General features: G+C 43.1%; 1 protein-coding gene across 11 annotated transcripts in view; it reads left to right on the top strand.

The window, feature by feature from the left end:
• The window catches only part of LOC128136076 (protein Hook homolog 3-like), a 130,575-nt gene that overhangs the window by 71,051 nt on the left and 46,701 nt on the right, over positions 1-12,823 (top strand). For all 11 annotated transcript variants that reach the window (XM_052775173.1, XM_052775167.1, XM_052775172.1 and 8 more), the window contains 3 exons: positions 4,962-5,024; positions 6,036-6,119; positions 8,319-8,482. In XM_052775173.1, the coding sequence (XP_052631133.1) occupies positions 4,962-5,024; positions 6,036-6,119; positions 8,319-8,482 (311 nt within the window). The remainder of the gene's footprint in view (positions 1-4,961; positions 5,025-6,035; positions 6,120-8,318; positions 8,483-12,823) is intronic.

Raw genomic sequence — 12,823 nt, 5'->3', positions numbered from 1 at the left:
CTTGCTAGGTTCAACTTCACTCCTGACTTCTCTACCTCATCCTCCGCCCAAGCAGCGCAGGGGGATGGGTAATAGGGAGTTGCAGTCAGGTCATAACACTTCATCTCTGCTGCTCCTTCCTCCTCACACTCTTCCCCTGCTCTAGTGTGGGGTCCTACCCACACGATACAGTCCTCCACGAACTTCTCCAATGTGGGTCCTTCCCACAGGATGCAGTTCTTCAAGAGCTCCTCCAGCATGGGTCCGTTCCGCAGGGTGCAGTCCTTCAGGAACAGACTGCTCCAGCATGGGTCCCCCGTGGGGTCACAGGTCCTGCCAGAAAACCTGCTCCCACGTGGGCTCCTCTCCACGGGCCACAGTTCCTGCCAGGAGCCTGCTCCTGCATGGGCTCTCCACAGGGTCACAGCTTCCTTCAGGGCACATTTACCTGCTCTGGTGTGGGGTCCTCCACAGGCTGCAGGGTGGATATCTGCTCCACTGTGGACCTCCATGGGCTGCAGGGGGATAACCTGCATCACCATGGTCTTCACCACAGGCTGCAGGGGAACCTCTGCTTTGGTGCCTGGAGCACCTCCTCCCCCTTCCTCTTCACTGACCTTGGTATCTGCAGGGTTGTTTCTCTCACATATTCCCATTCCTCTCCCTCAGCTGCTGCTGCGCAGCATTTTTTTACCCTTTCTTAAATATGTTATCACAGAGTTGCTACCACTGTCACTGATTGGTTCAGCTTTGTCCAGCAGTGGGTCTGTCTTGGAGCCGTCTGGAACTGGCTCCGTCTGACAGGGGGACAGCTTCTGGTGTCTTCTCACAGAAGCCACCCATACAGCCCCCCCCGCTACCAAAACCTTGCCATGTAAACCCAATACATTGACTTAAAGAATGTTTTGATAACGGGGTCCCCTTCCTTTATCTTTCCTACTATGTAGCTCCTGAAGTGTATTATACTGCTTTTATGTAAGTAACCAAATACTGTAGAATTTTTTCATAAAATCATAGAGTCATAGAATATCTCAAGTTGGAAGGGACCCATGAGGATCATTGAGTCCAACTCCCTGCTCCTCCCAGGACTACCTAACGCTAAACCATATGACTAAAAGCATCGTCCAGATGCTCCTTGAACTCTGACAGGCTTGGTGCCATGACCACTTCCCTGGGGAGCCTGTTCCAGTGACCGACCACCCTCTCAGTGAAGAACCTTTTCCTAATGTCCAATCTGAACTTCCCATGATGCAGCTTCAAACCATTTCCTCATGTCCTATCAGTGGTCACCAGAAAGAGGAGATCAGCACCTCCCCCTCCACTGCCCCTCTTGAGGAAGTTGTAGACTGCAATGAGGTCACCCCTCAGCCTTCTCTTCTCTAAGCTGAACAAACCAAGTGGCCTCAGTCGCTCAGTCTTGCCCTCGAGACCTTTCACCATCTTGGTTGCCCTCCTCTGGACACATTCTAATAGTTTGTTGTCCTTCTAATATTAAGGCATGCAAAACTGCACACAGTACTTGAGGTGAGGCTGCACCATTGCAGTGTAGAGTGGGACAATCACCTCCCTTAACCAGCTAGCTATGCTGTGCTTGATGCACCCCAGGACACAGTGTGAGAGTCTGAAAGAGTTAATGTCTCAAACATTGTGGTGGGACAAGTTCTGCATAAGGATGAACTTTGCATAACAACGAACCCTGCATAGCAAGGAACCACAGGTGAAAAGAAGCCAATCAGCACCCATCAGCAACAAGACTGGAGAGGTTGGGTGCTGGAGGGTGCACAGCTCTGTGTTCTGATAATGCTGTTCTGATATGCTGAGCAGGGCAATTCACCATGCCGTTTTGATATACTGTTTTGAGATGCTGAGCAGGACAGCTCACCATACATGGCCAAAGATCAGGTCTGCAGGGAAGGGGAAGTTACTCCCCAAACGACCCCCAAGTCCCAAAGGCTCACAAACTGCTCATGACACCTAATTGTCTAATAAGTTTGAGTGCCCGCCCGAAGGAGGGACAAGGATGATAAAAGGACACAAACTGAAGCCCCAGGTATGCAAGCCCACAGGAACTGGCTCAGACTGACTGGACCCCTCAGCTGACTGAACCAACGCTGGTCCCAGGACCAGTGAAATCTTGCTCTCTTCCTTTTTTCTCTCTCTGTCTTGTTCTTTCTTTCTTTTTCCTTTTCCATAATCCCTACACCTCATCCCTTTAAGACATAAAACCATTGACCAAGACTGGGACTAGGAGTGGATCTAGCCACCCCTAGGCTGTTTTCTGTGAAGGAGTCTAGAAAGCAAGGGGGTCTGCTCTGAACCTCGTGACTCAACGGGAGGGCTCTCCTTCTTCCCTGAATTGATGTATATGGTTACCACAGGTTACTGAGGTAGTTCCATGCCAATTCCTGTTGAGAGAAACCCCACCACCTACTGTTAACGCCCTCCAAGTTCAATTTGCTTCTGCCATGAATAAAATGTTTAACTGATCGTTTGGTGTCGTTTCACCTTAATTTAGCCTGAGGGAATTCTGAATTCAACACTACTCCCTGGTCTGTCCAGCCTGGGTCGTGACACACGCTTGGCCCTTTTGGCTGCCAGGGCACACTGTTGACTCATTCAACTTGCCATCAACCCAATCCCCCAGATCTCTGTCCGTGGGGCTGCTCTCCAGCCTCTCGTCCCCCAGTTTGTATGTATAACCAGGATTACCCCATCCCAGGTGGAGAATCTGGCGCTTCCTCTTGTTAAATTTCATATGGTTGGTGATTGCCCAGCTCTAGTCTGTCCAGATCTCTCTGTAAGGCCTCTCTACCCTCGAGGGAGTCCACAGCTCCTCCTAGTTTAGTATTGTTGGCAAACTTAATGTACATTCGACTCCTGCAACCAGATCATTTATAAAACCATTAAAGAGCACTGTCCCTAAAATTGAGCCCTGGGGAACCCCACTGGTGACTGGTCACCAGCCTGATGTAACCCCATTTACTATAACTCTTTGAGCCCAACCCATCAGCCAATTGTTCACCGAATGTATTATGGACTTGTCTAGCTGTATGCAGACATTTTGTCCAGAAGGATGCTGTGAGAGACAGTATCGAAAAGCTTTTAAAAATTTCTATCTAATAATTGGAAAAAAAAATCTGAACAACTAAATGTTGTAACTCAACAAATGAAAAGAAATAAAGAAACATGCAGCAAAATATTCTTTTGTCAGTTATTAGCAATATTAATAGACTTTTTAAGGTATTCCTGATAATACTTTGTAGCATGTTAAAAAATATGCTGCATTGTGTTTTGTAAAAATGTTGTTTTAAGGATAGTAATGGGATACCTGATTTATTTTTAAGACTATGGTGATGGGGAAAGACCATTCTTCTGCTGTGCTTAGCAGTCCTTAGCCTGGAGAGTTGCTATATGCAATAAAGGTTTTCTTGATCATCTTTAACTGATAAATTACACTAACAATGCAGATGGAAGCATAAAAGAAGAAAACTACAGAATAATGTTAATGACCACTCTGTTGCCATGAGTAACTTCTCATGTGCTCAGTCAGGCTTCATAATGGAGATTTACTGCAGGGGAATAGTTAAAAGGAATAGTTTCCTGTACTTTCTGACAAGAAAGTATGGCAAGTGTCCAGAAGAAAATAACAGTTCTTAAGTCTTTGGCAATATGCCTTTTCTTCCTAGGCCTTCACTGCTTCTGAATGTGAGCAAGAAATGACGAATTTCATGTTGACCACTAGAGCAATTTCACTATTTCTGTTACATTTCTAAAAGATGTCACTGAAGAGATGTCACTTGAGCCTGAGGGCTCTGCTACCTGTTATCTCTTTGTCTCATGCTGCATTCTAATAGTCTTGGATCCTATTGGATGACTATGGAATCATTTCAAGCACTAAAATTGCAGATTGAGAGTTCTTAAAATTAGGATTTAAAAAAAATCCCCAAACTTCCTGCCAGATCAGCTTCTTTTTTCTATCTCTTTAAGTCAGTGCTGTCAAGAACAGGCAAGTGCCAAATTTCCTGCCTAAGTTTTGGGTTATTTTACTATTTTACTTTTGTTTTGTGGGGGTTTTTTTCAGGGAGGGAAAACATTTCTTTTTGAGTTACTTGCTACATATCTGTTTTTTATATATATATATATATTTAAAATTTCTTATGGAACTGCTTTCAACCTTAACTTCACCTTAACTGGTGTCAGGGTTACTTGCTTATCCATTCCAAGGAGACAATGTTTTGTAAATGTTGTGTCTATAGCTGCCCTTGGTGTGTTATCAGGGAAGCTAATAAAACTGGCTAGCAGTCAGAGCTCAGCCTCTGAGCTATTGCTTGCTAGAACCTTAAAATCTTATGACTTGACAATCATTTTTTCCTCACTAAAATCATTACAAACCATTCTTCTAGTCAAATTACAAAGAATTGTAATGCTTGTTTCAAAAATACTCATTTTTAGTGAGTACTCATTAGAGTATAAATTTTTAATCTGCAAATTCCAGACAAATCAGGAGCAGTAAGCTTGGTCCTCTTTCATTTCTTTATAATTAGTTGAGATACAGATGTTTCAAAACCAAAAATAAGAATGTGGGCTCTCAAAATGGGAAAAGATGAAAACAACTGCCAGAGAACAATTTGAGACCTATCTTGTCTGCTACATAATAGCTGCCACCAGTCTAATGCTGTTTCAATACAGTGCTCTGCAAAAGATAGTGTAGCTTTCATGATAGATAATGAATGTGCTTTTTCAGAAGAGAGAATGACTATGTAAGGTAATGTTTTTCATACTTTAGATATTATAAGTCCTGAATATGTCTTTCTGTAATTTTTTTTAGTATACCTCATATAAAAATGAAGTAAAAAATGTTACTGTTGTCAGAAAAAAAAGCTTTCCTAAAGGTTAAGATGAACCTAATTTTTCATTGAAACTTACCTTTAATATGCAAGTAAATCTTATGTTTTTTCTAATCCAATGTAATCTAATTGCAGTTGATGATTAACGAGTCTCCAGTCTCTTTTGGAAATGATGCTTACATTGACCTTGAACGTCAGGTATCTAAGATAAGATATTTCTTTTCCTTTAATCACAGGAAATCAATGCCTAATCATTATGGTTTATTGTTAAGCAGTCTACCTTTTCTATTGTGGGAGAGTTTTGTGAAAAATTTGAATAATGGATGCAAAATAAAACTTGACTGCTTTTTACGGTTATCTGTGTAGAAGTACATAAATTCTGGTAGATGGAATTAATTTTTATGTCAGCTGTGCCTTGTAAACTTAAAAAAGGAAAGATTATGATCCTGTCTGTGAAAAGTAGAAGGCCCATCTAAAATTTATTATGTGTAATAAAATATGTACATATGCATTAACTATGTGCATATTTTATCAGACTAATTTTCTTGTAGGTATTTATTTATTCATTTCCCTGACTACATTTATACAGAAACTTGGAAGATATAAGTCTTTTAATTATTTTAAAGAGATGTAACTGAATGTTTCCACACTGCTTATAAGATTCAGTGTCTTTTTTCAGATGGGTAGGTTTCTCCGTCACAATGTTGTTTCCCCTGTTGTACAGTAGGAGTAGTTCCCAGTGACTAGACAGGTTTTACCTTAACTTTTTATTCCTTGTATTTTACCTCCCAATCTTTTGTGTATTTGAAAAGTAGATTAAAAACTGAAATCATGTATTCTTTGCATCCATAAAGAAAAGTGTTATTGATGCTTTTTTTTTTTCAGTGTACAGAGGCAATAGATTCTTCAGAGCTAAGCTGTTTGGTTTTGGAGGGGCCTCAGCTTACAGAATAAATGTAATAATAACTTCAATGTTTTGTTTCAAGACCAAATATCACCTTCAGCCATGTTTACCTTTGTTAGACAAATTAAACAATGATTACAGTTGCTACTTTGTTTCATTGTAGAAGCAGAATTGCTTTTCTTTTTTTCCCAAACTTCAATATTACATAAATGTAAAAACTTTACAATCATATAATTCATAATTTTGCTATATAATTTATAGACATATATGATTATGAAACTAAAAATTATTATTGTTTATGATAGTTGAAGAAAACTACAGAAGAATTAAATGAAGCCCTAGCAACAAAAGAAGAAATTGCCCAGAGATGTCATGAATTAGATATGCAGGTAGGTCATCTTCAAATTGAGAAAAAAGTATGTTAATTCTTGGACAGCTGAAGAAAGGGATTATTGTGGAAATCTACCTTTTATATTTAAAAAAAAGTTCCTCAGTTGCTGTATTTCTTTACCCATGTTAGCAGAGCAAAAAGCGCATGCCCACTTGTATTGATTCAATTATGTCAGCATTAAGGTGATTGGTACTGACAAAGCTTTTTTGCATTCAAGCAAGAAATGAGCTGCATTGCTCAACTCATGAGTTACAGAAAACCTAGGAGGAGTTTTGCTTGTATAATGATTTCAGTAAAAAGTTATAACCAAATCAAAATTACTCTAGACTATCACCTATGCATAAACTAAATTTTACTGTAAACTGAGCATATGTGATCTGGAAGGCATCAACAGACAAAACCTGGAACCCAGAAGAGCCATTTCAATCAGTTCCTATTTTGGCATATAATCTGGCTTTTAGCCAAGCAGTAATGACCAGAATTATGAAGCCTTGTGCCTTATTGATTTGTGTTTGACGGTTGGTTGATTTTGTTGTGTTGGATGCAAGTTCTGATCAAAACTTTCCTTTCTCTTGGGATATTTATATTCTTTCTTTTCCCCTCCTACCTGCATTTTGATTGTATAGTGTCTAATACTATGAGCTTATGCTTCAGACATTCTTTGAGTCACAGCACTTTGGCTTCTCTGCCCCACTGCCTGTTTTCACAAAGCTGGCAGAAATTTAATCATCTTTGGGGCCTCTGTTCCTGTTTCAAGTCCGTTTGCAATTGGCCATTGGATTAAAAAATTTCTTGGAGAAGCATGGCCATGAGAGACTTGAATATTCTGTGTGATTGTATAAATATTGTTTCCTCTGGAAAACACGTTAAAAAACCTATGGGGTGCGGCGACTGAATTAAGCACTCAAGCTATCTGTACAAGATTCCCTTTATTTCACAAAAGGATCAAACTTATATATGTTTCAACAAAGATCTAGAAAGAACTAACGGCATACAGCCAATATTACTAACACAGGAGTGCATATCTGGCTCAGCTGGGATGTTTGCCAGTCCTCAGAACACTTAAAGATAAAAACATTCCATACACATACTCGTGACTGTCTTCAGCCACATCTTCCCAGGCCTACACAAGGCCATCCTCCAACCTGACCTTGTAAAACTACTTCTTCAAAGGCTTGGCCAACATGCAGCACAACAAAATCTAACGTTCACTCTTGAAAACAAATGCCAGGTGTTCCGAGCTGCTCCCACAATGGGGTGCTAGGGTGTGTTGTCCTGGTTTCAGCTGGGATAGAGTTAATTGTCTTCCTAGTAGCTGGTACAGTGCTATGTTTTGAGTTCAGTATGAGAAGAACGTTGATAACACTGATGTTTTCAGTTGTTGCTAAGTAATGTTTAGTCTAAAGTCAAGGATTTTTCAGCTTCTCAAGCCCAGCCAGCGAGAAAGCTGGAGGGGCACAAGAAGTTGGGAGGGGACACAGCCGGGGCAGCTGACCCAAACTGGCCAAAGGGGTATTCCATACCATGTGACGTCACATCTAATATATAAACTGGGGGGAGTGGGGGTGGGGGGGATCGCCGCTCAGGGACTAGCTGGGTGTCGATCGGCGGGTGGTGAGCAATTGCACTGCGCATCATTTGTACATTCCAATCCTTTTATTATTGCTGTTGTCATTTTATTAGTGTTACCATTATCATTATTAGTTTCTTCTTTTCTGTTCTATTAAACCGTTCTTATCTCAACCCACGAGATTTACTTTTTTTCCTGATTTTCTCCTCCATCCCACTGGGCGGGGGGGGAAGTGAGTGAGTGGCTGCGTGGTGCTTAGTTGCTGGCTGGGGTTAAACCACGACATGTGTGCATGGGGTGGTGGTGCTTGAAAAGTAGGCAGACTTTAATACAGTGACATAATCTTCTTTGATAACTAAGCTAATTTTCTTTAGATATTTCTGAGAAATAAAGGTAAGAACACTGTTTTCTTTATGGTAAATCTTATCCCTAATGCTGTAGCGCATTGATTACATCACATATGAAATGAAAAAGTATTAAAGTTACAATGTGTTCCTGTGAAATACAGTTTTGTGAACTTCAATGTTTCCAGTTATGAGCTGTGTTAATGTTTTCCTGTGTGCACCAAAGAATTGCTCTTAATAGCTGACAGCTCCATTATTCCAGTCTGTTCTTTTATTACAATAGGTTGAAGCACTTCAAGAGGAGAAGAGCATTTTGCTTGCTGAGAACCAGATTCTGATGGAACGTTTGAATCAATCTGATGCTATCGAAGATCCTAACAGCCCTGCAGGTCGTAGGCACTTGCAGCTGCAGACCCAATTAGAGCACCTCCAAGAGGAAACATTCAGGTAAAAAAGCCACAAGTGGATAAACTGTAGTTGGCAGCCAGTATGACTTGTATGCTTTTGGTTCTACTGGCATTTATGCTAAATTATTATAATGGTTGGCATAATAACCATAGTAGTGAAGTTTCTGTTATGATCTTTATAAGCTCAGACTTTGAAAAAAGTGGATTTAAAAAAACCAAAACTGAAATACTGCATCCACTCCCCTTCCCCTCCCCTGGAAGTTGTAGCAATTCTGTTGTGGTTTAAGCCCAGCCAGTAACAAAGCACCACGAGGCCGCTCACTCACTCCTCCCTGCCCCTCTCCGGTGGGATGGGGAGGAGAATCAGAAAGGAGAAAGAAAAAAAACTGGAACCTCGTGGGTTGAGATAAGGACAGTTTACTGGGAGAACACAAAAAGAGAAGTTACAACAACAACAACGGTACTAATGAAAGAATATACAAAAAGAGTGATGCACAGTGCAACTGCTCACCACCCAGAACCCAACACTCCGCCACTTCCCAAACCGGGAAAGAGCCTCCCCCCAGCCCGCTCCCCATTTATATACTGAGCATGATGTCACATGGTATGGAATAGCTCCTTGGCTAGTTCAGGTCAGCTGTCCTGGCTGTGGCCCCTCCCAGCTTCCTGTGAAAATTAACTCTATCCCAGCTGAACTCAGGACATTATCCACCCCTTATTCTATACCATCTACATCATGCCCAGATCCTACATTTTCCAATTAATCACCACCACTTTCTCTGTCTTTGAGATATATATATATGTACACCCACACCCATGAATAGCATTCCCTTAGTCTATGGGCCATCCCTCTAACGTGTCCATCAATTTTATTTAGTCCATGACTTTGGGGCTCCATCTGTCGTAACAGTCCTTCAGGGTAGGAAAGATGGTGTGAGGTGTTGGATTGTTGCATGCTGCCTCTGGAGCTTGTGGCTGGTACATTTGGTGCAACCCACGCCCTTGGCCTGCAGGTCGAAGATGTTGATCTTGAGGAAATTGCTGGGCACCAGTTCAAGTTCCATCACTGTTGCACTTGGCTTGGTTTCAAAGTCCATCCTTCAGTCATTTGGGTAATTCTTACTGTAATACCCTTGATATGGCATATAGCCACTATAGATACAATGGCATACAGTGGCAGGCTATTTAGCAGTTAACATCATACAGCCTAATTCACTGGCTATTCTCTCCCAAAATCAAATCTCCTTGATGTAGACATCGAACTTCCCCCTCCTTCTGCATCACCCACCAAGTGCACCCCGGTCCTTGAGCAAAAGCAATCCCACGAATGGGTTTGTCTCTGCCCGAGGCAGGACTAACCCACACTGTCTTCCCTAACATATTCCTCATGCGCACTACAGGGACTTTATCTCCTTCTACAGTATGTGGAAGTCTTGGCTGGGTGGGGCTAGCCCAATTGGCAGATCCTCTAGTATTAACCAACCAGGTGGCTTTTGCTAAATGTGTATCCCAATGTTTGAAAGTCCCAACCCCCATTGCTCTCAGTGTAGTTTTTAGCAGTCCATTCTATCGTTCGATTTTCCCAGAGGCTGGTGCATGATAGGGGATGTGATGATACACCCACTCAATGCCATGCTCTTTGGCCCAGGTGTCTATGAGGTTGTTTCGGAAATGAGTCCCGTTGTCTGACTCAATTCTTTCTGGGGGTCCGTATCGCCATAAAACTTTCTCTTCAAGGCCCAGGATAGTGTTCCGGGCATTGGCATGGGGCACAAGATATGTTTCCAGCCACCCGGTGGTTGTTTCCACCTTTGTAAGCACATGGCGCTCGCCTTGGCAGGTTTGTGGGAGTGTGATATAGTCAATCTGCCAGGCCTCCCCATACTTATATTTCATCCATCGCCCTACATACCAAAGAGGCTTTAAGCACTTGTCTTGCATAATTGCAGCACGTTTCACATTCATGGATAACTTGTGCAATAGTGTCCATGGTCAAGTCCACCCCTCGATCATGAGCCCATCTATATGTTGCATCTCTTCCCTGATGACCCGAGGTATCATGGGCACACCAAGCCATAAATAATTCACCCTTATGTTGCCAGTCCAGATCCACCTGGGCCACTTCAGTCTTGGCAGCCTGATCCACCTGTTGGTTATTTTGATGTTCTTCAGTGGCCTGACTCTTGGGTACATGAGCATCTACGTGACATACTTTTACCACTAGCTTCTCTATCCGAACAGCAATATCTTGCCACAGTGCGGCAGCCCAAATGGGTTTACCTCTGCGCTGCCTGTTTCTCTGCTTCCATTACTGTAGCCACCGCTACAGGGCATTTGCCATCATCCATGAGTCAATGCAGAGATAGAGCACTGGCCACTTTTCGCTTTCAGCAATATCTAACACTACCTGGATGGCTTTCACTTCCACAAATTGACTTGATTCACCTTCTCCTTCAGCAGTTTCTGCGACTTGTCGTGTAGGACTCCATACAGCAGCCTTCCACCTCCAATGTTTTCCCACAATACGACAGGACACATCAGTAAACAGGGCATATTGCCTCTCATTTTCTGGCAGTTTATTATACAGTGGGGCCTCTTCAGCCCGTGTCACCTCCTCCTCTGGCAACATTCCAAAATCTTTCCCTTCTGGCCAGTCCATGATCACTTCCAAAATTCCTGGGCAACTGGGGTTTCCTATGCGAGCCTGTTGTGTGATCAGTGCGACCCACTTACTCCATGTGGCATCAGTTGCATGATGTGTAGAGGAGACCATCCCTCTGAATATCCAGCCCAGCACTGGCAGTCGGGGTGCTAAGAGGAGCTGTGTTTCAGTACCAACCACTTCTGAGGCAGCTCGAACTCCTTCATATGCTGCCAATATCTCTTTTTCAGTTGGAGTATAGCGGGCCTCAGATCCTCTGTATCCCCGACTCCAAAACCCCAGGGGTCGGCCTCGGGTCTCCCCAGGTGTTTTTTGCCAGAGACTCCAGGTAGGGCCATTCTCTCTGGCTGTGGTATAGAGTACATTTTTAACATCTTGTCCTGCCCAGACTGGCCCAAGGGCTACTGCATGAACAATCTCCCATTTAATTTGTTCAAAGGCTTGTTGTTGCTCAGGGCCCCATTTAAAATTGTTCTTCTTCAGGGTCACTTGATAGAGAGGGCTTACAATCAGACTGTAATTTGGAATATGCATTCTCCAAAAACCCACAACACCTAAGAAGGCCTGTGTTTCCTTTTTATTAGTCGGTGGAGACATAGCTGCTATTTTGTTGATCACATCTATTGGGATCTGACGATGCCCATCTTGCCTTTTTATTCCTAAAAACTGGATCTCCTCTGCAGGTCCCTTGACCTTACTTTCTTTTATGGCAAAACCAGCCTTCAGAAGGATTTGGATTATTTTCTTCCCTTTTTCAAAAACTTCTTCTGCTGTGTTGCCCCATACGATGATGTCATCAATGTATTGCAGGTGTTCTGGAGCTTCACCTTTTTCCAGTGCAGTCTGGATTAGTCCATGGCAAATGGTGGGGCTGTGTTTCCACCCCTGGGGCAATCGATTCCAGGTGTACTGGACGTCCATCCAAGTGAAAGCAAACTGTGGCCTGCACTCTGCTGCCAGAGGGATTGAAAAAAATGAATTAGTGATGTCAATTGTGGCATACCACTTAGCTGCCTTTGACTCTAATTCATATTGACGTTCTAGCATATCTGGCACAGCAGCACTCAGCAGTAGCATAACTTCATTCAGGCCATGATAGTCAACTGTTAGTCTCCACTCCCCATTAGATTTCCGCACAGACCATATTGGGACCCTTAAAGGGTGAGCAAGTCTTGCTGATCACTCCTTGGCTCTCCAGTTGACAAATCAGCTTATGGATGGGAATCGGGGAGTCTCAGTTGGTGCGATATTGCCGCTGGTGCACCGTCATGGTAGCAATTGGCACCTGTTGTTCTTCAACCCTCAGCAACCCCACAACCGAAGGGTCTTGAGAGAGACCAGGCAGGGTAGACAGCTGTTCAATCTCCTCCGTCTCCAAGGCAGCTATACCAAAGGCCCAATGGTACCCCTTTGGGTCCTTGAAATACCCCCTCCTGAGATAATCTATACCAAGGATGCACGGGGCCTCTGGGCCAGTTGCAATGGGGTGTTTATGTCACTCATTCCCGGTTAGACTCATTTCAGCTTCCAATACAGTTAGCTCTTGGGATCCCCCTGTCACACCAGAGATACAGATGGGTTCTGCCCCTTTATAACTTGATGGCATTAGGGTGCATTGTGCACCAGTGTCTACTAGAGCCTTATATTCCTGTGGGTCTGATGTGCCAGGCCATCGAATCCACACTGTCCAGTAGACTCGGTTGTCCCTTTCCTCCACCT

The sequence above is a fragment of the Harpia harpyja genome, chromosome W, assembly GCF_026419915.1.
Source record: "Harpia harpyja isolate bHarHar1 chromosome W, bHarHar1 primary haplotype, whole genome shotgun sequence".
Lineage (NCBI taxonomy): Eukaryota > Metazoa > Chordata > Aves > Accipitriformes > Accipitridae > Harpia > Harpia harpyja.
The sequence above is the reverse complement of the archived record's forward strand: the minus strand, read 5'-3'. Positions and strand labels throughout refer to the sequence as shown.